A 27,618-nucleotide genomic window follows, 5' to 3' on the forward strand; every position below is an offset into this window, starting at 1 on the left:
CTTTTCTTTCTTTCTTTCTTTCTTTTTTTTTTTGAGACAGAGTCTTGCTCTTGTCACCCAGGCTGGAGCGCAGTGGTGCGATCTTGGCTCACTGCAACCTCCGCCTCCCAGTTTCAAGAGATTCTTTTCCTCAGCCTCCCAAGTAGCTGGGATTACAGGCATGTGCCACTGCGTGTGGCTCTTTTTTTTTTTTTTTTTTGAGACAGAATCTCACTGTGCTGCCCAGGCTGGAGTACTGAGGTGCAATCTTGGCTCACTGCAGCCCCCATCTCCCAGGTTCAAGCGATTCTCCCGCCTCAGCCCGCCCCCAAGTAGCTGGGATTACAGGCCTGCACCACCACGCCCAGCTAATTTTTATATTTTTTAGTAGAGATGGGGTTTCTCCATGTTGGCCAGGCTGGTCTCAAACTCCTGACCTCCTCAGGTGATCCGCCCACCTCGGCCTCCCAAAGCGCTCAGATTACAGGTGTGAGTCACAGCACCTGGCTCTTCTAGAGGTTTTGTAACCATTTTAGTAACATGTTCTGGTCTCTGCTACGTGTGGGGTTGGCTTTTGGCCATGGTGTAAGGCAGGGGTCCACCTTCACCACATGACACTTGGTAGTGTCTAGTTACGTGACCACCCCCCTGCCATGAGGTCTTCCCATGTTCATCAGCAGCCCCTGGGGTACTCATGGGGCACCCCAGGTCACCCACATCCTCTCTCAGGGGAGAGCAGGCGACAGTCCCCAGGCACGTCACTGTTCCCACAGGGAGAGCACCACAGAAGAGGCAGGAAGAGGTGGGGCTTGGCACTGGGATGACCATTCAGCACCACCTGTGCCTGGCAGTGTCACCTGCTCCCCTGGAGAACCCACCTGCACTCCCAAGAGGCCCAGCATGGCAGGGGGGCACTCACTTACCCCTTTAACCCCCTGGGGGGATGTCCCGGTGGAGGCTGCTGGGCCCCAGGGTCACACTTAGAACCTGGTAGCCACCTCCTAAGGCACCCAACCCTGCCCGGGCTGGGATCAGGCCCCAGACCAGTAAAGGGAAGTGACCCAGGGAGCAGCGTGCTCTCCAACCCCAGGCTGGATCCGCGGGAGCCCCAGGCTGGATTCGCAGGAGCCCCAGGCTGGACTCGTGGGAGCGGCTCTGGGGAAGAAAGGCCCCTGCATCTTCTCTCAAGGCCCCTCAGGGAGGCTGGCATAGCCAACCAGACAGCGGGGCAACACCAACAAAGGGACGGGGAGGGACAGGTTAGCCCTCGAGCCCTGGTGTGGTGGAATCGGGGGTTCTGCTCACCAGGGGTGACCTTACAGGACAAAGCAGAGGGTGAGTCAGAGCTGTGGTCAGCTGGGGCCACGCTGCCCCATGGAGCAGAGACACAGGGGCCCTGTGGCTGCACGGAGAGGCCCCTGCCAGGGCAGGCCAGCTCAGGCTGGAGGCAGGGCAGAGCAGAGAGAGGAGGCCCGTGGCCCGGTCTCACCACTAACGACCTGGAGCCCAGACCCTGTGGCCTCACAGGGCACCTGTGCACCCCTGCAGGCCCGCCCGGCCACTGCGCCTCGAAGCCTAGCCACAGCCCAGCCTCCACCAAGCTGACCCTGCCCCACCCCTGCCCCTAAGACAGCCCCACAAATGGTTTCTAAGCTGTCTCTGCCTGGGGGCCGGCTCAGTCCACCGTCTGCACGGTGCAGCACAGGAATCCCTGAGCTTTGCCACGGACTGGGGAGAGGACGGGGCTGAAAAAATGAGAAACAACTTAAATGCCCACTGAGATGAATGGAAACCAAAACAGGGCCCTCCCGCACAGGGGACTAGGACGCAGCCATGAACAGGGACAAGACAGGCCTGGCGCAGTGGCTCACGCCTGTCATCCCAGCACTTTGGGAGGCCAAGGCAGGCCGATTACTTGAGGCCAGGAGTTCGAGACCAGCCTGGCCAATGTGGTGAAACCCCGTCTCTATTAAAGATACAAAAATTAGCCGGGTGTGGTGGCGGATGCCTGTAATCCCAGCTGCTTAGGAGGCTGAGGCAAGACAATCACTTGAACCCAGGAGGCAGAGGTTGAGGTGAGCTGAGATCACGCCACTGCACTCCAGCCTGGGTGACAGAGTGAGACTCCATTTCAAAAAAAAAAAAACAAAAAGAAAGAAAAGGGAAGCCAGGCGCGGTGGCTCCAGCCTGTAATCCCAGCACTTTGGGAGGCCGAGATGGGCGGATCACGAGGTCAGGAGATCGAGACCATCCTGGCTAACATGGTGAAACCCCGTCTCTACTAAAAAATACAAAAAACTAGCCGGGCGTGGTGGTGAGCACCTGTAGTCCCAGCTACTCGGGAGGCTGAGGCAGGAGAATGGCGTGAACCTGAGAGGCGGAGCTTGCAGTGAGCTGAGATCCGGCCACTGCACTCCAGCCTGGGCGACAGAGCGAGACTCCGTCTCAAGAAAAGAAAAGAAAAGGGAAGAGGCTCTCACACACGCCACGCATAGATACACCTTGAGAATATCAGGCCCACTGAGAGAAGCCAGACACAACAGGCCACACGGTGTGTGACTCCATTTCTATGAAATGTTCAGGACATGCCGATCCAGAGACAGGAAAGAGATGTGTAGGTACCAGTAGATGGGGGAGGGGATGGAGAGTGACCGCCGGTGGAGACAGGGTGCCTTTGTGTAATAACAGAAATGTTCTAACATTTGATAGTGGTGATGGCTGCACAACTGTGTGAATGTACTAAAACCCACTAAATTGTATCTTTTTTTTTTTTTGAGACAAGGTCTTGCTCTGTCACCCAGGCTGGAGTGCAGTGGCATGATCTCAGCTCACCAGAGCCTCCGCTGTCTGTGTTCAAGCGATTCTCATGCCCTAGCCTCCCAGGTAGCTAGGACTATAGGCATGCACCACTACGCCTGGCTAATTTTTTTGTATTTTTAGTAGAGATGCGGTTTCACCATGTTGCCCAGGCTGGTCTCAAACTCCTGACCTCAAGTGATCCGCCCACCTCAGCTTCCCAAAGTGCTAGGATTGCAGATGTGAGCCACTGTGCCCAGCCTAAACTGTATACTTTAAAGAGATGAATTTTATAGTACGTGAATGGTATCTCCATAGAATTATATATTTTTTTAAATGGCAGGATCATTTCTAAGGGAGGCTGTCCTAGAAAATTCAGAACCTGGCCAGCACACTGAAGCCAATGGTTGGGCAGCTGTGAGACGGCTCTCCCTGGTCACAGGAATGGCTTCTAGACTGAGCTCCTCGAGGACAGGGCTGCCTGCTGCCTCATGTACCCATGATCACACTGGTTCGGGGGACGCCTCCAGAGACACCCCAGAGCCTGGGTACCCGGTTGCCTGCAGCGAGCCAGGTGGACTTCACCCTGACCCCATCCCCTCTTGGGTCTCCCAGGCCACACCTCCAAATCCCCCTCGCTACTTCCTCTGCTCCCAAGCTCATAGGCATCTGTGACAGTTCCCACAGTGGACAAGGCTCTGCGCAAACAGCAGTTCCTCTGGGAAGCCTCCCTGCCCTGCCCTGCCCTGTGCTTCCCCGGGCTTGGTTTTTTGCGGTTTTTTTTGAGATACGGTCTTGCTCTGTTGCCCAGGCTGGAGAGCGGTGGTATAATCATGGCTCACTGTAGGCTCAAACTCCTGGGCTCAAGCGATCCTCCCGCCTCAGCCTCCCGAGGAGCTGGGACCACAGACACTGCCACCACATCTGGCAAATTTTTTCTAATTTTTGTAGAGATGGGGTCTCGCCACGTTGCCCTTGCTGGTCTTGGACTCCTGGCCTCCCCCAATCCTCCCACCTCAGCCTCCCACAGTGCTGGGTTACAGCCATCCAGCCTCCAGGCTTGGTTTCTATCCCTCTTGGCAGTTCTTTTCCATCTCCTTCCACCAAGAGGCCCTGCGGGCAGGAGACGCTGGTCATCTGGCCACCCTGTGCCCCTGACCAGGCACGCATGCATTTGACAACTGTCAGGCGGAGCTGGACAATGCAAACCCACTCAGAGGGACCCAGGGTGTGGCACCACCGCAGCCATGCGGCCCCAGCTCCCAGTGACCACACACCAGCCTGGGCTTGACCACACCCGCTCGCTGCAGCCCATCCCTCCTCCCTCCCCTGGGCCAGTGACAGGCTCAGAAGTGCACAGCTGTTGTTTCGATTAACGCAGCTGCCCTCTGCGCTCTGGCTGAGAAGTAGGCTCTGCTCTGCCTTTGGGGTACACAGGACACCCATGGCTGGAGGGGCCAAGAAAATTCCGTGGCTTCCACTGACTCCAGCCCAGACAGACAGTAACATGAGATGCCTTATGTTCTTTTTTCTTTTTTTGTTTGTTTGTTTGTTTTTTCTGATAGAGTCTCACTACATTGTGCAGGCTGGAGTGCAGTGGTGCGACCTTGGCTCACTGCAACCTCTGCCTCCCAGGTTCAAGTGATTCTCCTCCCTCAGCCTTCCAAGTAGCTGAGATAACAGGCACGCACCACCATGCCCGGCTATTTTTTGTATTTTTAGTAGAGATGGGGTTTCACCATGTTGACCAGGCTGGTCTTGAACTCCTGACTTCAGGTGATCCACCCTCCTCGGCCTCCCAAAGTGCTGGGATGACAGGCATGAGCCACCGTGCCCGGCCAAGATGCCTTATGTTCTAGGGGTGTCAGGAGAGCGACTTCCTCCACCTCGTCCCCACCCTTCCTGAGGGAAGCAGTTGGAATAGAGCAGTGAATAGGAGTTGAAATTCCAGGGGCTTGACCCAAGTGCATGCTAGAGACGGCAATCCTGTCTCTCCTGAGCAAAATAATCAGATCCATGCAGCCCAACAGCAAGACAGGAGGCCCGCTCTGCCTCCAGCCAACACTGTCTGACAGATGGGATTTTAGGAGAGTATGGAGATGCTGCATGAAGGGGACGACGGCAACATGACGCGACTGTCCCGGTCCAGGAGCCTGGCTCGGGTCCTGCTCACATCCCAGGGAGCCCAGGGTGGCGCCCCTCACTCGGGACACCCAGCCAGCGTGTCAAGTGCTGTTCCCAGGGGCGCCCGGGCTGGCCAGCTTCCAGGCTGCTGCCCAGACATGCTGCAGTCTGGAGTCCTGGCTGAGGACACAGCCCATTTCCAACCCGCCATGATCGAGGGGTCTGCAGCACCCGTGGGTAGTTTCAGGCTGGCTCTGTGGTCAAAAGGGACCCCTGGGACCCATCACACAAAGAGCGATTCTGAATCCACAGCCGGCCGATCTTACACAAATCATCCGTCTCCACGTTCCCTCCCTGGAGACTAGGGCAGCCACTGAAACAAAAACAGGCCCACCGCCACCGCCGGCAGCCCACAAGGTGCCATCACTGGGGTCCAGCTATGAATGCTGCAGGGAGGTCTGTGCAGGGGGCAATCCCGCCACTGTGCCCTCCGCGGACGTTTTCACAGTGGGTCGCCCGGGCTTGTCTGAAAAATGCAACGGTGGTGGTGCCTACCGGCAAACGGGGCCAGGTCTGCGTGAGTGACTGTCACTGTGCACCTGAGAGCCCTCGGGGTCTCGGGGTGCAGCAGCCATTGGCAGTCGGCCTCGGGATTCTCAGCCTTTGTCCACCGAACACACACGATCCCAGTCCAGAGCCACAGAGCAACTTCGCGCTCAGCCACTGCCAAGGAGGCGCAGCCCGCCAGCAGGGCAGAGATGGCTGGACACAAACTTGTCATCCATCCCCTCGTGTTCGCTGAGATCGCTGAGGTGGATAAAGAAAGAAAAGGGGGAAGGGAGGCAGAGCCAGAGAAGCAGGGAGAGACAGAGGGCAAGCCAAAAAAAAAGAAAAGAAAAAAAGGCCACTTTTGAAAGCCAAGAAATTCTGAGCAAGCCTCTCCAGATTGTTTATTTCAATCAAGGAAAGAAAGCATGACCGTAAATTAACGGTACGATTTCTTGACAAGTCAGAACGTTCCTGGGACAGGCCCAAATCTAAGATGCCAGAGACCTACTTGGCTCAGAAAACGCCTGTCAGCCGGGAGAAGAGTGAGACAAAGGAAGTGTGGCCGGGCACAGTCCCCCACTCGGCCACTGACCGCACGATGGCCACCGACGGGCACCTATCCACTCACTCTACAAAGCGGAGCTCTGCACCGGCTCAGCCACCTCGCTCTTGAGTCTTCCTGTGCTCAGGGATGAAGAAACCACCATCTGCGACGCCCCTGCCCCTCCCATCGGGGGCGCTAGCATTGGTAATGAGGAGAGTTCGGATGCTTACAAAACAAAAGCCTTGTGAAATTGTGCAATGCTGTCTTCCTTTTAAACAAAACCTCAGTTCCTGCCAGGTCACACTGAACTCCTTGGGCCGAGTACACGACTCGACGTGCTTCTGACACTTGGTGAGATGTAACAGAAAGGCGGCCGCGTGAACCCCACAGCAAGAGAGTCCGGCGTCTCGAACAGTGAAGTGTTCCCCCAACCTACACGGTTTGTAGCTGTTTTTTTCCTCCTTTACGGTGAGGCTGTCTGGGTGGATGTCAGCATCACATTTTCTTACATTCCTGCAGTTTTAAGGATCCTTGAAATTACCCATGACACCCCCCTACTTTTTTTTTTGAGACTGAATTTCCCTTTTGTTGCCCAGGCTGGAGTGCAGTGACACGATTCAGTTCACCACAACTTCCGCCTCCCGGGTTCAAGCAATTCTCCTGCCTCAGCCTCCCAAGCAACTGGGATTACAGGCATGTACCACCACGCCCGGCTAATTTTGTATTTTTAGTAGAGACGGGGTTTCTCCGTGTTGGTCAGGATAGTCTCGAACCCCTGACCGCAGGTGATCCACCCGCCTCAGCCTCCCAAAGTGCTGGGATTACAGGCGTGAGCCACCACACCCGGCCATGGCCCGTATTTTTTTTAAGTCTAGAGTATGACTCTAAATGCTTTTAAGTTGGGAAGATACAAATTCACACACAGGCTGGGCACGGTGGGTCACACCTGTAATCCAAGCACTTTGGGAGGCCAAGATGGACAGATGCCCTGAGGTCAGGAGTTGGAGACCAGACTGGCCAACATGGCACAATCCCATCTCTACTAAAAATACAAACATTAGCCAGGCATGGTGGCACGCACCTGTAATCCCAGCTACTTGAGAAGCTGAGGCAGGAGACTCGCTTGAACCCGGGAGGTGGAGGTTGCAGTGAGCCAAAATCAGCCCACTGCACTCCAGTCTGGGCCACAGAGCAAAACTCTGTCTCAAAAAAAAAAAAATTCATTCATTCAACAAGGAATGTCCACTGAACACCCAACATGTCCCAGGAGCTGCCCTACATCCTAGGGGGTCGCAAGGCTGACGTTGTTTCCATAGCTTTCCACAGTGTGACACTCACACCCTAGCCAGGTATTTGCAAACTGCAACCCACAGGTTCAATCCTGCCTGCCACCTGTTTTTGTACAGCCTGCAGTCTAAGAATGGTTTTGACATCTTTTAGTGGTTGCAAAAAAAAAAAAAAAAAAAAAAAAAAAAGAAAAAAAATGTCTTATAACGTAAAAATTGCATGGAATTCACATGTTTGTGTCCATAAATAAAGTTTTATTGAAACACAGGCACACTTGCCCACGGGAGCTTTCTTGCTACAACAGCAAGGTAGAGCGGTCTGGACAGAGATGACCTCCGGCTTACAAAGCCAAAAATATTTACTCTCTGGCCCTTTCAGAAAAAGCCCCTGCCCTAGTAGATGAGACAAACAGATACACAAACAGATTAATACCCAGCTCTGATCATGTGACATGCAAAGAAGGAGAAGCAGGGAAGGGAGGTGACTGGAGTGACAAGGAGCCCGCTGGGTGGAAAGAGCCCCAGGCAGTGGGCACAGCAAGTGCACAGGTCCTGGGGAAGGGAAGGGCGGGCAGGGAAGGCAGCTGTGCCAGGAAAGGAGCAGGCACAGGAGGGAGAGCAGGAGGAAAGGAAAGACAAGGCCACAGATGACAGAGCGAAGGGGCCACGTGAAAAGGCCTGGAATTTTTCCCAAGGGCAATAGGAAGCCACCGGAAGGTTCTGAGCAGGGGAAGATCTTTTGTTTGTTTTGGTTTTTACTCCTTTGACTACTTTTTTTTTTTTTTTTTTTGAGACAGTCTCACTCTGTCTCCCAGACTGGAGTGCAGTGGTGTGATCTCGGCTCACTGCAGCCTCTGCCTCCCAGGTTCCAGAGATTCTCGTGCCCCCATATCCCAAGTAGCTGGGACTACAGGTGCCCACCACCACGCCCAGCTGATTTTTGTATTTTTGTAGAGATGGGATTTCACCATGTTGGCCAGGCTGGTCTCAAACTCCTGACCTCAGGTGATCCTCCCGCCTTGGCCTCCCAAAGTGCTGGGATAACAGGTGTGAGCCACCGCACCTGGCCATTTATTTTATTTATTTTTTATTTTTGAGATGGAGTCTTGCCCTGTCACCCAGGCTGGAGTGTAGTGGAGGATCTTGGCATAATTCTCCTGTCTCAGCCTCCCAAGTAGCTGGGGACTACAGGTGTGTACCGCCATGCCCAGTTAATTTTTTTATTTTTGTAGAGACGAGGTTTCACCATGTTGGCCAGGCTGGTCTCAAACTCCTGACCTCACGTGATCTGCCCGCCTCAGCCTCCCAAAGTGCTGGGATTATAGGCGTGAGCCACCACACCCGGCCAGTTATTTTGTTTTTAATATCTTTGTTTTAGAGAGCAGTTTTAGGTTCACAGCAAAACCAAGCAGAAGGTAGAGACTCCCCATGTTCCCCGCCCCCACAGAGAAGGCCATTTTCCGAGCTCCTCGAGGGAGCAGCAGGGAATGGACGGACCCAGATCTAATCAAGCCCAGCATCCTAGAACAGGCCAAGTCACGCAGGGAGTGAGCTTGAAAATCAATTCATCCGAAAACCAAAAAACATCAATTTGTAAATCCACTCCCGCCTCAATATTTGGGAAGATACACATTTTTCAAATATAGAGGTTAAGCTCATTTGAACACGGTTAGTAAAAGTATGTGATGTGCAACTTGGCCAAGCATAGTAGCTCACACCTGTAGTCCCAGCACTTTGGGGAGGCTGAGGCAGGTGGATCACTGGAGGTCAGGAGTTTGAGACCAGCCTGGCCGACATGGTGAAATCCTGTGTCTACTAAAAATACAAAAGTTAGCCGGGCATGGTGGCGGGTGCCTGTAATCCCAGCTACTGGGGAGGCTAAGGCTGGAGAATTACTTGAACCCGGGAGGCGGAGCTTGCAGTGAGCTAAGATTGAGCCACTGCACTCCAGCCTGGGTGACAGAGCGAGATTCTGTCTCAAAATACATACATACATACACACATACATGCATGCATGCGAACATACATACATGCATACAGGCATGCATACATACATACACACATACATGCATGCGAATATACATACATGCATACAGGCATACACACATACATAAAAGTATGTGCAACTAGTACATTAAGGTCCCACAACTTTGGGGACATTACTGTTCAGGAAGAGGCCAAGATCAAAGAGGTGCGTCATTCTAAAATGGATTTAAAGAAAACTGTCCGGCAAATCGACAGGTCAGGGCTATGGTGACTGGGAGGGTATGGAAGTGCCACCTCTGGGGCCAGCCAAGCAAGCCTGGGCAAGGACCTGCCAGAGCTCAGAGGCCAGAGAGCAGCCCAGGAAGACCCGGAGCTCAGAGGCCAGATGCACGGAGTGCGGGGACCCTGGGGGGGACTCCTCTCCTCTCAGGTGGAAGCTGCCACCCTGGAAGGGCAGAAAGACAGTCGCGGAGAACCTGAACCACCAGGTGAAGAGTGTGGCCGGGACACAGTTTGCAAATAGGAGTCACTCACTGCTAAAGGGTGAGTGGGGAGGAGAGAAAGGGAGCTGAGGCCCATCACAGTCACAGCACACCGTGAGCTGCCGCAGGGCTGAAGGCCAAGTCCAAGGTTCTCACTGGGGGGGTGTGACAGTGCTTTCCAGGGGACATTTTTGGTTGCTACAGCTTAGGGGACACTGTGCTACTAGCATCTGGTGGGTAGTGGTCATGGATATTGCCCACACCCACCCTACAGTGCCCAGGACAGCCCCACCACGGAATGTCCCAGCCCAGAATGTGGACAGGGCAGAGGTGGGGAGACCCCAATGGGGCAGCAGGGTCCTGCCATGTAATAAACCGGCTCTGAACTCAGAGCTCCTGGCGCCCTGCAAGCTTCAGTGTCTTTTACCCACTTTGATCCTCACAACCACCTGGGAGGGAGGTGTTCCCATTACACCCATTTTATAGATGAAGAAAGCAAGGCCCAGAGAGGGGAAGTGACCGCCTCAGAGGAGGAATCTGAATCCAGGTCTCTCCAACTCTGAAGCCTGTGTGGGGCATGGGACCGAGGGCAGAGACCCAGAGATGTCGCCAAGACCACCAGATGAGAACGGAGCCCCGGCTGGGACCCTGCTCTCCTGTCCGGTATCCTAAGCCAGGAGCAGAGGCTCCTGGGGCAGGAAGGGGGAGGGCTGTGGCATCTGAAGGCCCCATCAAGCTGCCTCATGGCAGGTCCCTGGAACTGAGCCAGGAGCCCAGCATGAAGCTGTGGATGAGGACGGCGGATCTGTCATGGTGGTGACCAGTGCAGGCTTGCGGAGTCCCCCGCCAGCCCCCACCCCATTCATCTGCTCTCCGTCCCCTCCCGCCCAGTGGGCTCAGAAAGGTTTAGTGCCCCCTGACCTGCTTTGTTACTGAGCAAGTGACTGGCTCAAGGTCACCCAGCTCTGAACTCCCAATTCCGCTCCCCAATCCAGGGAACAAAGCCACCTACAAACGCACCTCAGGCCCTCAACAGCCTTGCCTCGTCCTGCCTGCTCCCTGAGCTGGGCCCGAGGGCAGTGGACTGCACACCACCATTCCAGCTGTGACCAGGCCCTGGGCAGCCAGCTCACCCTTTCCCCCACCACACTCTAAACCCACAGGAGCCAGGGACTCCTCCCAACCTGTCCCGGCATGGCATTCGGCACTCAAAACCCAGCAGTCCCAGACCAGGTGAACGCATGACCGCAAGGCCCGTCCCCACAGGTGTCAGATGGAACCGAGGACAGATGGCTTCCCTGGAGCTGAGGCTCCTCCCCAGCTCATCGGGGAGTGGGTGGGGCATAGGACAAACAGGGGCAGGAAACCAGCAGAGGAGACAGAGCAATTAGGAATTAAAGCACAGGCAGAGTGGTCAGGTGGGAGAGAAGGACACAGACGGTGACCCCTGACCACCCCAGAGGGCTCCTGCAGGACGGACAGGGACCGAAGATGGGGCAGGAGGCTGAGGAAGGGTCTCTTCCACGAGACAGAAAAGTACAACAAAGGCCAGGCGGGGTGCTGTGCGGTGGCTGATCAGTTATACCTTTAAGCACCAGTAGTTAACATCTTGTTAGCAGCTCCCTCCCCAAAGAGGAAAGGGTTAGAAAATGCGAGGAAACCGATTGTTACCACCACATATATATTTCAAGTCTCAGCAACTAAACACACACGTGCACAGGCAGGCACCCGCAGCTCCTGACACAGTACACGCTTCCACCAAAACAGCCTGCACACAAACACCCATCTGTGCAGCAGAATCTCCGTCACCCCCTTTTCCTCCCCAGCGGTGACCTCCTCTAGGCCAGGATGGTCTGACCCGTCCTGGTGTTGCCGGCTCAAGGAGGGGGAGCGCCAAGACCTGCCAGGTGTCCAATCAGACACACGGAGACGAGGCTGGCAAGTCCCAGAAATCCTCGGCTCAGACAGAAGTTGACTCTACCACGGCTTTACACTCCGACCTTCAGGGTTTCAAAACATAAACTGCAAAGAGGAGAGAGGCTGCCCACTGCGTCAGCAGGGGCTGCAAGAGAAGGCTGACCCTGTGTGTTGACAAACCCTCCTGGTGGCTCATAAGGAAGCTATTATTGGGGAATTAGGGGAGTCATTAGCTCTCGAACGGCAGTGATAAAAGCCCATAGGAGTCGTCTAATGAGCCTGCTTTAGGACTGGTGCTGTTTTTAGGAGCATTCTCCAGCCCGGGGAGATTCTGATAAATGGTCATTGAGGCAGAGGGGTGGGGCAGGGCACCGATCCCTTGAATGCAGCCCAGTATCCAGAGATCCCAAGACAGTGCAGGCACCCGGTGGGACCCAAAGCAACTTGCTGAATACATGCCCCAGCCAGAAACACATGGAAAAAGACGCTCTTCACATATGACATGATCACTGGGCTCCACGGAGCTGAACCACCTTCTCACTAGTTTCACAACTCAGGGAACATTTCCCAAGGTGCTGCTGAATTATTAAAACACAAGCATCCTCCCCCAAGCAAACAGATGGGATGCACCCAAAAGCAGTCCATGCCTCCACTGCCCCCAGGGGCGGAAAACATGCCTCTAAAAAACCTCCCACCGTGCCCAGGTGGACAGAGACCCGGTCCTATCTGATTGTCAAGACCACCACTGAGCGCAGACCTGGGCCCTGGCAGACCCCAGGTCAAGCAGATTTCAGAGCGAGTCCGTCCCCAGCTCCTACGGGGATGTCCACGGGGGACACAGAAAAGGGGTCTCGGCGGAAACAACTCCTCAATTCCTTTCTCTAGAGCAGGGGCTTCGTTCGAGATGGCGATCAGGCTGGAAGGGGGAGGGACGGGGAGACTCGTGGAGGCTGCCGTTGCATAGCAAGACGTTTTTTTCCTAAAATCCAGATTGCATATGCTTATGGAGGGGTGGGGTTTCGGGTACGTACGGGGGGCAAGTTTGGAAGCCACCAAGGCACAGCAGGTTGACCGGGGGTGGGGGCAGCGCAGGAGCAATGATAGGCATTTAGGGGGCATCCCTGGGTGTCCAGCTGAAGGGTTTCCCCTTAGCCCCTCTGGCGCCCAAAGGGCCAGAAACGCAGGCGGGGGTTACCCAGGTACTGGGGTCTTTTTTCTTTTTCTTGCTTTCTTTAAATAATAATAATAATAATACGCTGAGGGTCGTCCTGGGTGATAAAAGGGCCCGGCCGGGGCCACCCACGCTGTCATCTTTTGTGCGGGGCGCCAGGACCGTCTACGCCTAGCCCCCGCGCGCCCCCGGCCCAGGAAGGGGCCCCCGCTCCCGCCCCTGGGCGCGCCCCGCCATTGTCCGGCCCCGCCGCCCCCGCCCGAAAACCAGCAGGCGCCCTCGGGCCGGGCGGTTAACGCCCCCAACCGCCCCGCCGGCCCGGACAAAGCGCGAGGCCCGGCCCGAGCAGGCCGCGCCCGAGGCCTGGGCCTCGAGTCCCGGGCGCGCCCGCAGCCCCGAGCCGCGACGCGGGGGCGGCCACAGCGGCGGGGTCCGCGCTCGGACACGGCCGGGCGGCCTCCTCGTGGGCTCACCTGAGGCGGCGTGCGCGGCCCAGTTCGGGAGCAGCGGCGCGCGCTCCCCCGCCCTCGGCGTCGCACCCCCAGGCCCCGCTCGGGCCGGGCCCCGCTCGGTTGCTGGCGACCGGGCCCTCCGCGAGCGCTCGCGGGGGGGGCTTATAAGGCCGCGCGCCAGCTCCGCCCCGACTGCCATTGGCTGTCTGACCCACGCCCGAGTGCCCATTGGCCCGCGCTGACAGCTCCGCCCCTCCCCTCCGCCGGGCCCATCAACACCGCACGGCCCGCCCACCGCGCTTCGCGATTGGGAGGGGACAAACGCCGGCCTCGCCTCTTCATTGGCAGCCCGGCGGGGACACGCCGGCGCCCACCCACGTGCCCGCTGACCGGCTCCGTTCTCATTGGAGGGGGCGCACGCCAGCCAAGGCGGCCGCGACCAACCCGACGGCAGCTGGGCCTCGGATTGACAAGGAAGCCTCAGGGCCCGCCCGACGACCGCACAGAGAGTAGCCAGTATTGGCTTGCGGGGCCAGCCCGAGGCGCGGACAGGCTGGGGCGGATGCCAATCATTGCCCGCACGCTCCGGGCCCCGCCCTGGTTATCAGGCGGCGGCTGAGTACGTGAGACCCAGCACAGCATCAGCACCGGCCGGGAACGTGCAGGCTGCAGGTTCGAAACCCGTGGCCGGAATGTGGGCGTAGCGTTCCCCCATTTGCAGTTCCAAGCTAGAAGACGTAGCGATCCGTTTTACAAAGGAGGAGAACCGAAAACAGGAGAAACATAGAGTAAAGCAGCAAGAGCCTCCACCCCGCCCCCGCAGGTCTATTTCCATCATAATCAACAAACCTTTGCCAAGGGGCAAGGCCTTCCGAATAAAGTTAGGGTCCCTCTCCCCAAGTTCCCTAAAATGGCAGAGAATGGGCTTTGGTCCTTTCTGACCTGGGTTCAAAGCTCAGCCGGGCCCCATGCCTCACTGTGGTTGGCCTCCAGCAACGTAACCTCGCCGAGTCTCAGTTTCCAACTGTGCAATGGATATGATGCTAGTAGCCACACCCCGTCTACCCGCCTTTGAGAATGTTGCGAGGATTAAGTGGGATGAGGCACGGAGAAAGATTTGACCCTGTGACTTCACAAAATGAGCATTGTGTACTGGGCCACGCAGAGGCGTTGGCATCCCCCCATTTGGACGGGCAGGAGTGTAAATTGGACAATTTGACATTTTCTAACAACATTCTAAGTGCATCCACCTTATAACCCAGCCAGCAATTCTTCCTGGAGGTGATGTACCAAAATAAAAGGTCTGGAGCTTACACAATTCAAGAATGCCGGCAGCAGGGCTGTCTGCAACTGTTTCCAATACTTTGCCCTAAATATCATCAGTGGGGATTAGAGAAGTAACTTAATAGCAATCAGTACTCTGGAATACTTACTATGTAGCAATTGAAAAGGAGGCCAGGCCCCGTGCTATGGCTCAGGCGTGGTGGTTCACACCTGTAATCCCAGCACTTTGGGAGACAAGAGTTAGGTGGATCACCTGAGGTCAGGAGTTTGAGACCAGCCTGGCGAAAAGGACAAAACCCTGTCTCTACCGAAAAATACAAAACTAGCCAGGCATGGTGGCGCATGCCTCTAATCCCAGCTACTCCAGAGGCTGAGGTGGAGGTTGCAGTGAGCCAAGATCACTGCACTTCAGCCTGGGCAACAGTGTGAGACTCATCTCAAAAAAAAAAAAGAAAGAAAAGAAAAGGAGGCCGATCGGCCGGGCGTGGTGGCTCAAGCCTGTAATCCCAGCACTTTGGGAGGCCGAGACGGGTGGATTACGACGTCAGGAGATCGAGACCATCCTGGCTTAACACGGTGAAACCCCCTCTCTACTAAAAAATACAAAAAACTAGCCGGGCAAGGTGGTGGGCGCCTATAGTCCCAGCTACTCGGGAGGCTGAGGCAGGAGAATGGTGTAAACCCGGGAGGCGGAGCTTGCAGTGAACTGAGATCCGGCTACTGCACTCCAGCCTGGGCGACAGAGCAAGACTCCATCTCAAAAAAAAAAAAAAAAAGAAAGAAAAGAAAGAAAGAAAAGGAGGCCGATCTGCACGCAATCATGAAATATCTCCCAACCGCTGAGCTAGGGGCAGTGGTCCAGAATCCTGTACTCAATAAAATGTATATGGAAACACACACAGAAGCCGGTATGAGGTTTTTAAGAGCACACAAGCCTGTCAATACACAGAAAAAGGTACTCCTAACCTGAAGAAACTAACTTAATCCCTGGGGAGAGAAGGAAAGTTGCATGCTGGTAAAAAGAGAAGTCAAAGGAGAATTTAAGCAGCTCTGGGTGTTTTAAATTCCTATGGGACCATATTCATATATTCCACATGGAGTTAAGATTTAATTTTAGTTCATGCCTGGAATCACAGCACTTTGGAAGGCTGAGGCGGGCAGATGACTTGAGCCCAGGAGTTCGAGAACAGGCTGGGCAATATAGCAAGACCCCATCACTACAAAAAAAAAAAATGCAAAAAGTCTCTGGGGGTGGTGACACATGCCTATAATCCCAGCTATTCGGGGGCTGAGGCGAAAGGATCACCTGAGCCCAAGGAGGTGGAGGCTGCAGTGAGCCGTTGATTATACCACTGCACTCCAGCCTGGGTGACAGTCAAACTCCGTCTCAAAATAAAAAGTAAAAATAAAATTAAAAGACAGGCTGGGTGTAGTGGCTCACACCTATAATCCCAGCCCTTTGGGAGGCCAAGGTGGGAGGATCACTTGATCCCAGAAGTTTCAGGCCAGCCTGGGCAACATAGCGAGACCTCTTCTCTACTAAAAATTTAAAAAATGAGTTGATTGGGGGGCACATGCCTGTGGTCTCAGCTACTTTGGGGGCCGAGGAGGATCACTTGAGCCCGGAAAGTCGAGGCTGCAGTGAGCCATGATCACACCACTGCACTCCTGGGCGACAGAATGAGGCCCTGTCTCAAAAAAAAAAAAAAGTGCAGTCATGCAGAGGAGTCCCCCACCCCACATACATAGGGCTTTCTGTTCTACTTCCAAGTATATTCTGTAAGACAGTGGGGGTGTTTAGATTTCACAGACAATACAAATATTTTTAACCAAGTCACCAAAATGGGTTCTCCACTTTATTTTGCGTAGACAAAGTTTTAATGCCATCTAGTATGAGAAACACTTAACACTAACAATCCTAGAATCTAGGTGTTGGGTCTCCTTGAGGGCACCATCCGATTCTTTCCAAGTTTTGGAAACCTTGCATATTAAAACCTTAAAAACACACTCAAATTGCTGTCAGATAAGAAGTCTTCATCCTCCGAAAAGGAAGGAAATGCTCCCTAGAATATTTTAATGGACAGATTAATTTAGGGAACACTCACCTAATTGCCCTAGTTTTCTTCCATTCTTTGCAGTCAGATGCAAATCTCACAAAGGACAGGGGCAGGGAATGCTTGGGGACCTCCCCCTAAACAAGAGCAGGAGGCTTCACTTGGCTTTCAGACATCAAGGAATCTCCAATTAGCAGGCCCAGTGCTCAATTTCCGACTGTTCTCCATCAATCTTTCTAGACGGGCAAGGTGTGGAGCACAGAAATGTTCAATGCTTTAATAGATTTCCCTCCCTCCTATGGGTTGGTCTGCTGCATTAACAAATTGAAATGGGAGGCCGGGTGCAGTGGCTGTAATCCCAGCACTTTGGGAGGCTGAGGCAGGAGGATCACTTGAGCCCAGGAGTTCGAGACCAGCCTGGCCAACATGGCAAAACCCTGTCTCTACAAAAAGTACAAAAATTGGCCAGGTGTGGTGGTGCATGCCGGTAGTCCCAAATACTCGAGAGAGAGAGAGAGAGGGAAGCCCAAGAATCGCTTGAATCCAGGAGGAGGAAGCTGCAGTGAGCTGAGATTGTACCACTGCACTCCAGCCTGGGCCACAGAGACTCCCTTAAAAAAAAAAAAAAAAAAAGAGATGGGGCTCATGACTGTAATCTCAGCACTTTAGGAGGCAGAGGTGGGAGGATCCCTTGAGCCCAAAAGGTTGAGGCTGCAGTGACCTATGATCATGCCACTGTACTCCAGCCTGGGTGACAAAGTGAGATTTTGTCTCTTTTTTTTTTTTTTTTGAGACGGAGTCTCGCTCTGTCGCCCAGGCTGGGGTGCAGTGGCCGGATCTCAGCTCACTGCAAGTCCCGCCTCCCGGGTTCACGCCATTCTTCTGCCTCAGCCTCCCAAGTAGCTGGAACTACAGGCGTCCGCCACCTTGCCCGGCTAGAATTTTGTATTTTTTTAGTAGAGACGGGGTTTCACCGTGTTAGCCAGGATGGTCTTGATCTTCTGACCTCGTGATCCGCCTGTCTCGGCCTCCCAAAGTGCTGGGATTACAGGCTTGAGCCACCGCGCCCGGCCGAGACTTTGTCTCTTAAAAATAGAAAACAATACAGGCCAGGTGCAGTGGCTCACGCCTGTAATCCCAGCACTTTGGGAGGCCAAGGAGGGCAGATCACTTGAGGTCAGGAGTTCGAGACCCTGTCTCTACCAAAAATACAAAAAATTAGCCAGGCACGGTGGTGTGCACCCGTAATCCCAACTACTCGGGAACCTGAGGCAGGAGAATCGCTTGAACCCAGGAGGTGGAGGTTGCGGTGAGCCAAGATTGTGCCACTGCACTCCAGCCTGGGCAACAGAGCAAGACAACGTCTTTAAAACAAGTCAAACGGGGATTATAGAAAGGTGGCCCATCTATACAGTGGAATATTACTCAGCCATGAAAAGGAATAAAGCTCTGACACAGGCTACAATATGGATGAACCTTGAAAATTCCATGCTTAGTGACAGAGGCCAGACACAAAAGAATACTGTATAATTCCATTTATATGAAATGTCCAGGGCAGGCAAATCCATAAGGACAGAAAGAGGATTTGTGGCTGGCAGGGGCTGGGGGAGGGACACAGGGCGTGACTGCAAAAGGGTGCGAGGTTTCTTTTTGTGTGGATGGAAAAGTTCTGTAATTAGATGGTGGTGATGGCTACGTAACTGTACTGACTACACTAAAACCACTAAGTTGACCAGGTACGGTGGCTCACGCCTATAATCCCTACATTTTGGGAGGCTGAGGCAGGTGGATCACCTGAGGTCGGGAGTTCGAGACCAGCCTGACCAATCTGGTGAAATCCCATCTCTACTAAAAATACGAAAATTAGCCGGGCATGGTGGTGCACACCTGCAATCCCAGCTACTTGGGAGGCTGAGGCAGAAGAATCACTTGAACCTGGGAGGGGGAGGTTGCAGTAAGCAGAGATCTAGCCACAGCACTCCAGCCTGGGTGACAGAGCGAGACTGTCTCAAAAACAACACAGGGTCGGGTGCAGTGGCTCACGCCTGTAATCCCCGCACTTTAGGAGGCCGAGGCGGGTGGATTACGAGGTCAGGAGATCGAGACCATCCTGTCTAACACAGTGGAAACCCTATCTCTACTAAAGAATACAAAAAATTAGCCAGGCATAGTGGTAAACGCCTATAGTCCCAGCTACTCGGGAGGCTGTGGTAGGAGAATGGCACGAACCCAGGAGGCAGAGGTTACAGTGAGCCGAGATTGTGCCACTGTACTCCAGGCTGGGCGACGCTCAGAGCAAGACTCCATCTCAAAAAAAAAAAAAAAAAAAAAACACACAGTAAAATGAAACTACTGAACTGTACGCTTTAAAAGGGTGACCTTTATATTACCTGAACTATTATCTCAATAGAGCTGTTCAAGATTTTTAGGGTAGGCATGGTAGCTCACACCTGTAATCACAGTACTTTGGGAGACAGGAAGATGGCTTGAGGCCAGGAGTTCCAGACCAGCCTGGGCAACATAGTGAGACTTCTCGCTACTAAAAAAAAGATATATATATATAATATATATATATCAATGTATATATAATATATACATCAAAATATATATTTTATATATTATATATGTAAGTAGACAGACATGGTGGTTTGCACCTGTAGTAGTCCCAGTTACTCAGGAGGCTGAGGCAGGATGATTGCTTGAGCATGGGAGTTTGAGGCTGCAGTGAGCTATGAGGACACCACCACTGTACTCCAGCCTGGGTAGCAAAGTGAGATCTTGAATCAAAAAGACTTTTTGGAGATAGAGTCTCGCCCTGTCGCCCAGGCTGGAGTGCAGTGGCACAATCTCGGCTCACTGCAAGCTCCGCCTCCTGGGTTCATGCCATTCTCCTGCCTCAGCCTCCCAAGTAGCTGGGATTACAGGTGCATACCACCACACCCAACTCATTTTTTATTTTTAGTAGAGATGGGGTTTCACCATGTTGGCCAGGCTGGTCTCAAACTCCTGACCTCAGGTGATCTACCCACCTCAGCCTCCCAAAGTGCTGCAATTACAGGTGTGAGCCACCACGCCCAGCCAAAAAAAAAAATTTTTTTTTTTTTTTTGAGACAGAGTCTCGCTCTATCGCCCAGGATGGAGTGCAGTGGCGTGATCACGGCTCACTGCAAGCTCCGCCTCCCGGGTTCACGCCATTCTCCTGCCTCGGCCTCCCGAGTAGCTGGGACTACAGGTGCGTCACCATGCCCAGCTAATTTTTTATATTCTTGGTAGAGACGGTGTTTCATTGTGTGAGCCAGGATGGTCTCCATCTACTGACCTCGTGATCTGCCCATCTCGACCTCCCAAAGTGCTGGGATTACAGGCGTGAGCCACCGCGCCCGGCCAAAAGAAAGTTTTTAAAGTGAACCAGGAAGGAAATAATGATGCGCAACATTAGAGTCGGTGGCAAAACAGTTCCACAAATACTTTTCTGGGTTTTGCTCATTTTTTAAACATGACATTGTTCTTTAAAGTGAGAGAAAAATCAAAGAGAAGGCAGCAATCTCAACAATGAACCCACTTTAGTGTTTTCTAGGAAGGGTCCACTGGGGACACTGATGGAGTTTCCTTCAAGTACTTTCCTATTTTCACGTTCACACTTATTTCTGGTATAATCCACATACCATACAATTCACCCATTTAAAGTGTACACTTCTGTGGATTTTAGTATATCCACAGACATGTGCAACCATCAGTTTGAGAACATTTTTACCACTCATAAGGAAACCTCAGACTGCACATGGTGGCTCATGTCTAATCCCAGCACTCTGGGAGGCTGAGATGGGAGGATCACCTAATCACGGGAGTTGGAGACCAGCCTGGGCAACATAATGAGACCCCCATCTTTACAAAAAAATAAATAAATAAAATTTGCCAATCATGGTGCTGCATGCCTGTGGCACCAGCTACTCGGGAGGCTGAGATGGGAGGATCACTTGAGCCCAGGAGTTGGAGGCTGCGATGAGCTGTGATCACACCACTGCACTCCAGCCTGGACAACAGGGCAAGACTGTCTCAGAAACAAAATAAATCTGCCCATATAGTTACTTAACCATCAATAAAAGGCACCAGTAATACATTGGTGTGAATTAATTAATCTGCAAGATGCAGCCCCTTTACCATCCGAGATTTTTTTTTTTTGTTTTTTTGTTTTTTTACGTTTTTAAAGACAGCATCTCATTCTGTTACCCAGGCTGGAGTACAGTGGTGCAATCACAGTTCACTGCAACCTCTAGCTCCGGGACTCAAGCAATCAGCCTCCTGCCTCAACCTCCTGAGTAGCGGGGACTACAGAAACACACCACCACACCTGGCTAATATTTTTATTTGTTTGTAGAGTTGGGTTCTACAGGCTGGTCTCAAACTCCTACACACTCAAGTGATCCTCCCGAGAGAAGGGACCAGCAAGCTTTGCTGGCCAGTGAGTATTTTTCAGCTTTGCGGTCCAGTTGGTTTCTGCTGCACCTACTCAGTTCTGCTGATGGTAGCGCAAACGCCACTATATACATAAAGAAATGGGTGTGGTGGTGTCAATAAAACTTTATTTACAAAGACAGGCAGTGTCCTGACTTGGGCCCCATTGGCTGTGGTTTGCTGACCCCTGCACTCAAGGCTGCAAAATTAACAGCCCAGTACCTCCTAGGCTGCTGTTAGAACCTCAGCCCATCACCGTCATCTCCTGGGTCTCAGTTTTCTCAACTGTAAAGTGGGGTTGAAGCCACCTGCCTCATGTTTCTCCTGGGATTTTTGTAAAATAATGCACAAAAGTGCACAAAAAGCTCCAAAGGCAGTTTGCAAATAGGAAGACACAATCAAGTCTATCTGTGAAAAACATTTATTCTGAGAATCTAAAATCTGGACAAAGAATATTGGACTTTAGAAAAAGCCTACACAAAATTGTCTCATTCTTCCCTAATACATTAATAATCTAAGAATAAGGAGGTGAAAAAAAAAATCCTTTAAAAATAACATTGCTCCAGTTTGTCTGCAGGTATGTGATTTAAAATATCCCTGTTCTGTTGAGGTATAGGCTGCAAACTTTGGTAAAATTAGAAAAATTAACAAAACCTTTCAAAAAAAATACAAAAACAAAAACAACAACCAAACTCTAATGTTATATCTTTCTTGGTACATATACAGTAACTACAAAAAAAATTCATTTAGAAAATGTGTTCATAGAAAAAAAACAAAAAAAAGACAAAAAAATCCTCTTGTAAGTTCTCACTTGCCGAGTTAAAAAATTGAATTTCAATGATCTGTAAGGCTCAAACTGTTTCCAAGCACCCATCCGGTGTCAGGAAGAACTGGATGACCGCAGTTTCTAGAATCTGGTTGGCATTTTCAATAATTCAGTGCTAACAACAAAGACTGTCGTCTTTAGAAAGAAGGAACGAACCAAAGGCACTTGGGCGTGACTTCGTGTGCTGGCATCTGTCCATGGCCGCCTTCATCGGACAGCGTCAACCACACATCTGGCCCACATGGAGCAGAGTCCCCTTGAGGCCATTTCTGCATGGCCCCAACTCCCTGCTTTTGTGGGCAGAGGACTTTTCACGCAGATCTCAGAAGCTTAGCAGTCTGGCGGGGAATGGCTTTGAGACAAAGGTTTCAATTGGGCCCGAGATGTCTCTTTTCCTTGCGACAACTTCCACAGACAGCTGAGCCACGCCACGCCACGAGCTGCCACGGGCCACCACGGGGAACCATCTCGCTGGACTTTAGATGACAAAATGCTGTCAGGAAGATGCTTGCTCTGACCTTGGGGGCCAGAACCCGAGAGAAGGACTGATCCCTTCGCCTTCTTCAAGAGTTGGTGGCAGCAACTTCTGAGAACTTGACACCAGAAACATCAACAGCCTCCACGCCACGTAGTTTCTGATTCCATCTTTAAAAAATCTTACACTGTTTTGTCGAGAAATTGTAGGCTTTTATGTTTTCAAAGAACTAAACACAATACTGAGAAGTCCAACTTTTAGCCAGAATACATAAATTCCTGAAAATGTATAGATTTGAAAAATAAAAATAAAAAAAAAAAAAAAAAAGGAAGACAAACCTTTTTAGGGAACAGAGGAAACACTACCTGTTTAAGTTAAGCCCGCTAAGAACAAAATCAGGGCCGATGAACGAACCCTCCGACACATTTTCAGCAAAATGCCTGTCGAGAAGTGCTTGGAGATCACCGGCCGTTGCCGTAGCCGGGGAAGAGCTGGTTGAGGACGGTCTGCAGAGGCTGGTTCACCTGCATGGTGTAGCTCCGGCCCAGGTCGTAGCGGCAGGCGGGGCAGCTGAACACCTGTGCCCGGAACGATCTGTCCAGGCAGTCCTGTAAGACACAGTGGGTACGTGAGAAGCGCCATCCACGCCATCAGGTTTGCTCCTGGCCACCTGTCCCAGTGCTGCAAGGACAGTCTCACCAGGTCCAGAGGACCCCTCCTGACCTTCAGTCTCACTTTCCACCTGCCGCCCATCACCAGCCTGGCCTCCTTGGGGGCCCTCTAAGATTCCAAGCTTACCAGGCCTCCAGGCTTTTGTCCCTGCAGGTCATGCCACTTAACAGCTCGGCCCCCTGACTCTCATCACTCACAGCTCAGCTCAAGTCACCTCCCCTATGGGGCCTTCCCTGACACCTCCCTAGAGTATCAGAGGCAGTCCCATTACCTCGCCCCATCTGCCTTCACGACGGCACTTCTCCTTCCACCTGTGGAGCCATCTTATTTATTAATGTGCTTATCTTATCTACAACAGGGCAGATGCTCCCTGAGCTTTGAGCCCGTGTTCTCTCTCAACACCAAGCACAGGGTATACAGTAGATGCTTAATAAACACACATCAGGCCGAGCACTGTGGCTCATGCCTGTAATCCCAGCACTCTGGGAGGCTGAGGGGGGCAGATCATTTGAGGTCAGGAGTTCAAGACCAGCCTGGCCAATATGGTGAAACCCCATCTCTACTAAAAATACACAATTTAGCCAGGCGTATGCCTGTAATCCCAGCTACTTGGGAGGCTGAGGCAAGAGAATGACTTGAACCCGGGAGGCGGAGGTTGCAGTGAGCTGAGATCACGCCATCGCACTCCAGCCTGGGCGACAGGGCAAGACTCCGTCTCAAAGGAAAAACAAAAACAAAAAAATTAGCTGGGCATGGCTATTCCAGAGGCTGAGGTGGGAGGATCACCTCAGCCCAGGGAGGCTGAGGCTGCAGTGAGCTGTGATCACGCCACTGCACTCCAGCCCGGGCGACAGAGCAAGACCTTGTCTCGAAAAAAATAAAAGATAAACATACACATCAATGAGAAGAAAGGGGAAAAGGAGGAAGGAACCAAGTCCGGCGGATTCAGACTCCTAAATTCAAGCTCAACCAAGTCATGCCTGGGGAAGAAAGCCAGGAGGAGACAGAGCGGAGAGGCCCGGAGCCTCTACTTCCCAAGCAGACAAACAGGGAAGATGCCACCGGGCTGGCTGCATGCCAGGGAGGAGTGAGACACCACACACAGGTGCGCAGACGCCTACACGGGGGACACATATCTGCAGCATGTCACACAGCTGGGCGAGGGCAGTGGCAACACAAGGGTAGAGGCCCAGTGACCACAGCACAGTCACCTGCTCCAGGCAGCCTGTGGCTTCTTTTTTTAAGATGGAGTCTCGCTCTGTCGCCCAGGCTGGAGTGCAGTGGCGTGGATCCTGGCTCACTGCAACCTCTACCTCCCGGGTTCAAGGGATTCTCGTGTCTCAGCCTCCTGAGTAGCTGGGATTACGGGCGCCTACCAGCACACTTGGCTAATTTTTGTATTTTTAGTAGAGACAGGGTTTCATCATGTTGGTCATGGTGGTGTACGCCTGTAGTCCCAGCTACTCAGGAGGCTGAGGCAGGAGGATCCCTTCAGCCCAGGAGTTCAAGAGTTCAAGGATGAGTTCTGATGGCACCGCTGCACTCCAGCCTGGGCAACAGAGTGAGATGCTGTCTCTGAATGTTTTATTTCAATTTTTTTCTTTTTTTTTGACAGAGTCTCACTTTGACTCCCAGGCTGGAGTATAATGGCACCATCTCGGCTCACCGCAACCTCCACCTCCTAGGTTCAAGCGATTCTCCCATCTCAGCCTCCCGGGTAGCGCCTGTCACCAAGCATGGCTAATTTTGTTTTATTTTTAGTAGAGATGGGGTTTCACCATGTTGGTCAGGCTGGTCTCAAACTCCTGACCTCAAGTGACCCTCCCACCTCAGCCTCCCCAAGTGCTAGGATTACAGGCATGAGCCACCGTGGCCAGCCTCAAGTTTTCAATTTAAAAAAATCAAGGTGGAAGGTCACAGCCTGTTTCCCAGAACCCCTCCGATGCTGAGCTTCCCGAGTTGAAACACAGCAGCAAGGACAGACTGTGGGGACACAGCGACGCTCTTAGCCCCTTCCTTTACATCCTCAGCGCTTCTGCGCCTTCACACCAATGCACAGGAAAGGTGGTTTCCCAGTGTCCCCACAGTCCTTCCTACTGTCACGGGGCTCCCAGGCCTCCCTCTTCCAAGAGCCCCCCACAGCCAGTCCTCTTCCTGTGCCCACCTCCTGAGCATTTCCTTCCTGCCAGGGGCTAAGCCAGGACCTTCACGACAACCTGGCGGCCAGGACGGTGTTACCAGGTCCCTTCTCACTGTGGCCAACTGAGGCTGGGAGGGATGAGTGCCTGCACGCCTGAGAGGTGAGAGATGACTCAGACCCGGACCACCAGCCCCAAACACACCATGGCTTCTCACCCCTCCTGCCACCTCACTCAGGGCACTCAGGGCGGCCCACACAGCTGAAAGGACTGAGTACACAGGGCGAGGCAGGTGAGGCCCAGGGAGGCAGAGATGCCAAGGGCGTGACTGGGAACACCCTGTCTCCTGACCTTCCCTGATCCGCCTCCTGGCACGAAAGCAAACAGAGTCCGAGACCCGGGGGTGTGGCCCATGGCTGAGAGGACTGTGGGACTGCAGTTGGAAGGAAAACGGCCGGCAACTCAGAGGCCTGGGGAGCTCTGCGGGGTGGCAGGGTCAGTCCCTTCTACACCTGTCCAATGGACTGTCGGCTCTGGCCAGAGGTCACAGCAGAGAAACCATCACCCAGACCCACACTGCCCACCAGGGCAGTTCTGCCCCCAGGGGACAATGGGAGGTGTCTGGAGACATCTGTGGTTGTCTCGATTAGGCAGGGAGCTCCTGGCATGGAGTGGGTGGGGGCCAGGGATGCCGCTCAGCACCCTGCAGCGCTCAGGACGACTCTACCCCAGAGAATGATCTGGCCCCAAGGCCCACAGCACAGAGGGGAAGAGACTCTGTCCTGGCCCCAAACCCATCTCTTTGAAAACCATCAGCTGGGGCCGGGCGCGGTGGCTCAAGCCTGTAATCTCAGCACTTTGCAAGGCCGAGGCGGGCGGATCACGAGGTCAGGAGATCGAGACCATCCTGGCTAACACGGTGAAACCCCATCCCTACAAATACCAAAAAATTAGCCTGGCGTGGTGGCGGGTGCCTGTAGTCCCAGCTACTTGGGAGGCTGAAGCAGGAGAATGGTGTGAACCTGGGAGGCAGAGCTCGCAGTGAGCAGAGACTGCAACACTGCACTCCAGCCTGGGCAACAGAGCAAGACTCCATCTCAAAAAAAACAAAAAAAACAAAAAACAAATCACAACAGCAGCAATAAAAACCATCGGCTGCGATCATGTTTCCCTCCTAGGACCAACCACCTGTCCTGAGTCTAAAGCCCATGCCAAGCTACCGCCCCAGTGCCCAGAGCCACCAGAGGCCCCAGCTGCTGGTTTCTCACTCACCCAGGCTTTTTCACCTGCTGTCCTAGGTACCACGGATGCTGTATGGTAACACCACCTCCTCCAGGAAGCCTTCTTTCCTGCCCCCCAAGGGATGTGCACCTTCCTCTCCAGACCTTGGGCCAAGACTGTGGCCCATCCTCTCCCACCCTGGCCCCTTGGCCATACAAGGCTGAGGGGAGAATGTTCCAGGCCTCCGTCATAATACAGGCCTCCCAGAAAGCAGTCAACAAGGCCCCAAGAAAAGCTGCAGAGTGAGCGAAGCCAGTGAGCCTCCGTCTGTAGTGGGCGGGCATGTGGGAACGGGAGGTCAGGTCATCCTTCTGGAACCTTCCACCCGGCTCCCGCAGCTGTCTCCGCTCACCTTGCACACGTTGTGCTGGCACACGGTGGTGATGGGCCGGAACACCAGCTCCTGACAGCAGATACACTGGAACGTCTCCTCCACTTTACTCAGGAACAACTGGAACTAGAGGGAAGCGGGCGTGAGGCCGGCAAAGACCCCGGGACCAGGGCTCCCAGAGGTCGGCGGCTTCCTGCTGGGCATGTACCTGGGTCCTCTAATCCTGTCCCCAGCCTTCACTCCAGGAGGCGGGGGCCATCATCGTCCCCGTTCTGAGAAAAACAGAGGCCCAAAAGGCGTGAGCCTCACCGGAAGTCCCCAACACCCCAAGGGGCGAGGTGGGGAGGATGGGGCGGAGCCGGTACAGGGGGCCTCAATGATGCTGGGCAGGACCCAGATGCGACCAGCTGGCACCACCAAACACGCCCTGCACTGAGTCAAGACAGGGCTTTAGGAGAGGTTCCTGGCCGGGCGCAGCAACTCACGCCTGTCATCCCAGAACTTTGGAAGGCTAAGACAAGATTATCGCTTGAGCCAGGTGTTCAAGACTAACCCGGCAACACAGTGAGACCCCATCTCTACAAAAAATTTAAAAAATAGACCAGGCATGCTGGCTCGTGCCTGTAATCCCAGTACTTTGGGAGGCTGAGGTGAGCAGATCACCTAAGGTCAGGAGTTCAAGACCAGCCTGACCAACATGGTGAAATCCTGTCTCTACTAAAAATACAAGATTAGTCAGACATGGTGGTGGGCGCCTATAATCTCAGGTACTCGGGAGGCTGAGGCAGGAGACTCACTTGAACCTGGGAGGTGGAG

At 53.3% G+C, this 27,618-nt stretch overlaps 2 protein-coding genes across 15 annotated transcripts in view; both read right to left on the reverse strand.

Moving 5' to 3' along the window:
• The window catches only part of KDM4B (lysine demethylase 4B), a 193,569-nt gene extending 180,144 nt beyond the window's left edge, over positions 1-13,425 (reverse strand). For 8 of the 9 annotated variants that reach the window (XR_002725124.1, XR_002725125.1, XR_002725126.1 and 5 more), the window contains exon 1: positions 13,308-13,425. The gene's annotated coding sequence lies outside the window, so the exon portion shown is untranslated. The remainder of the gene's footprint in view (positions 1-13,307) is intronic. The other variant, XM_023185638.2, reaches the window with a different exon arrangement.
• An 8,057-nt stretch (positions 13,426-21,482) lies between these two features.
• UHRF1 (ubiquitin like with PHD and ring finger domains 1) overlaps positions 21,483-27,618 on the reverse strand; it is a 67,217-nt gene continuing 61,081 nt past the window's right edge. For all 6 annotated transcript variants that reach the window (XM_026455521.1, XM_026455522.2, XM_026455524.2 and 3 more), the window contains 2 exons: positions 26,824-26,928; positions 21,483-22,988 (listed from right to left, as the gene is read on the reverse strand). In XM_026455521.1, the coding sequence (XP_026311306.1) occupies positions 22,842-22,988; positions 26,824-26,928 (252 nt within the window). In that variant the 3' untranslated portion in view covers positions 21,483-22,841. The remainder of the gene's footprint in view (positions 22,989-26,823; positions 26,929-27,618) is intronic.

Source organism: Piliocolobus tephrosceles, chromosome 21, assembly GCF_002776525.5.
Source record: "Piliocolobus tephrosceles isolate RC106 chromosome 21, ASM277652v3, whole genome shotgun sequence".
Lineage (NCBI taxonomy): Eukaryota > Metazoa > Chordata > Mammalia > Primates > Cercopithecidae > Piliocolobus > Piliocolobus tephrosceles.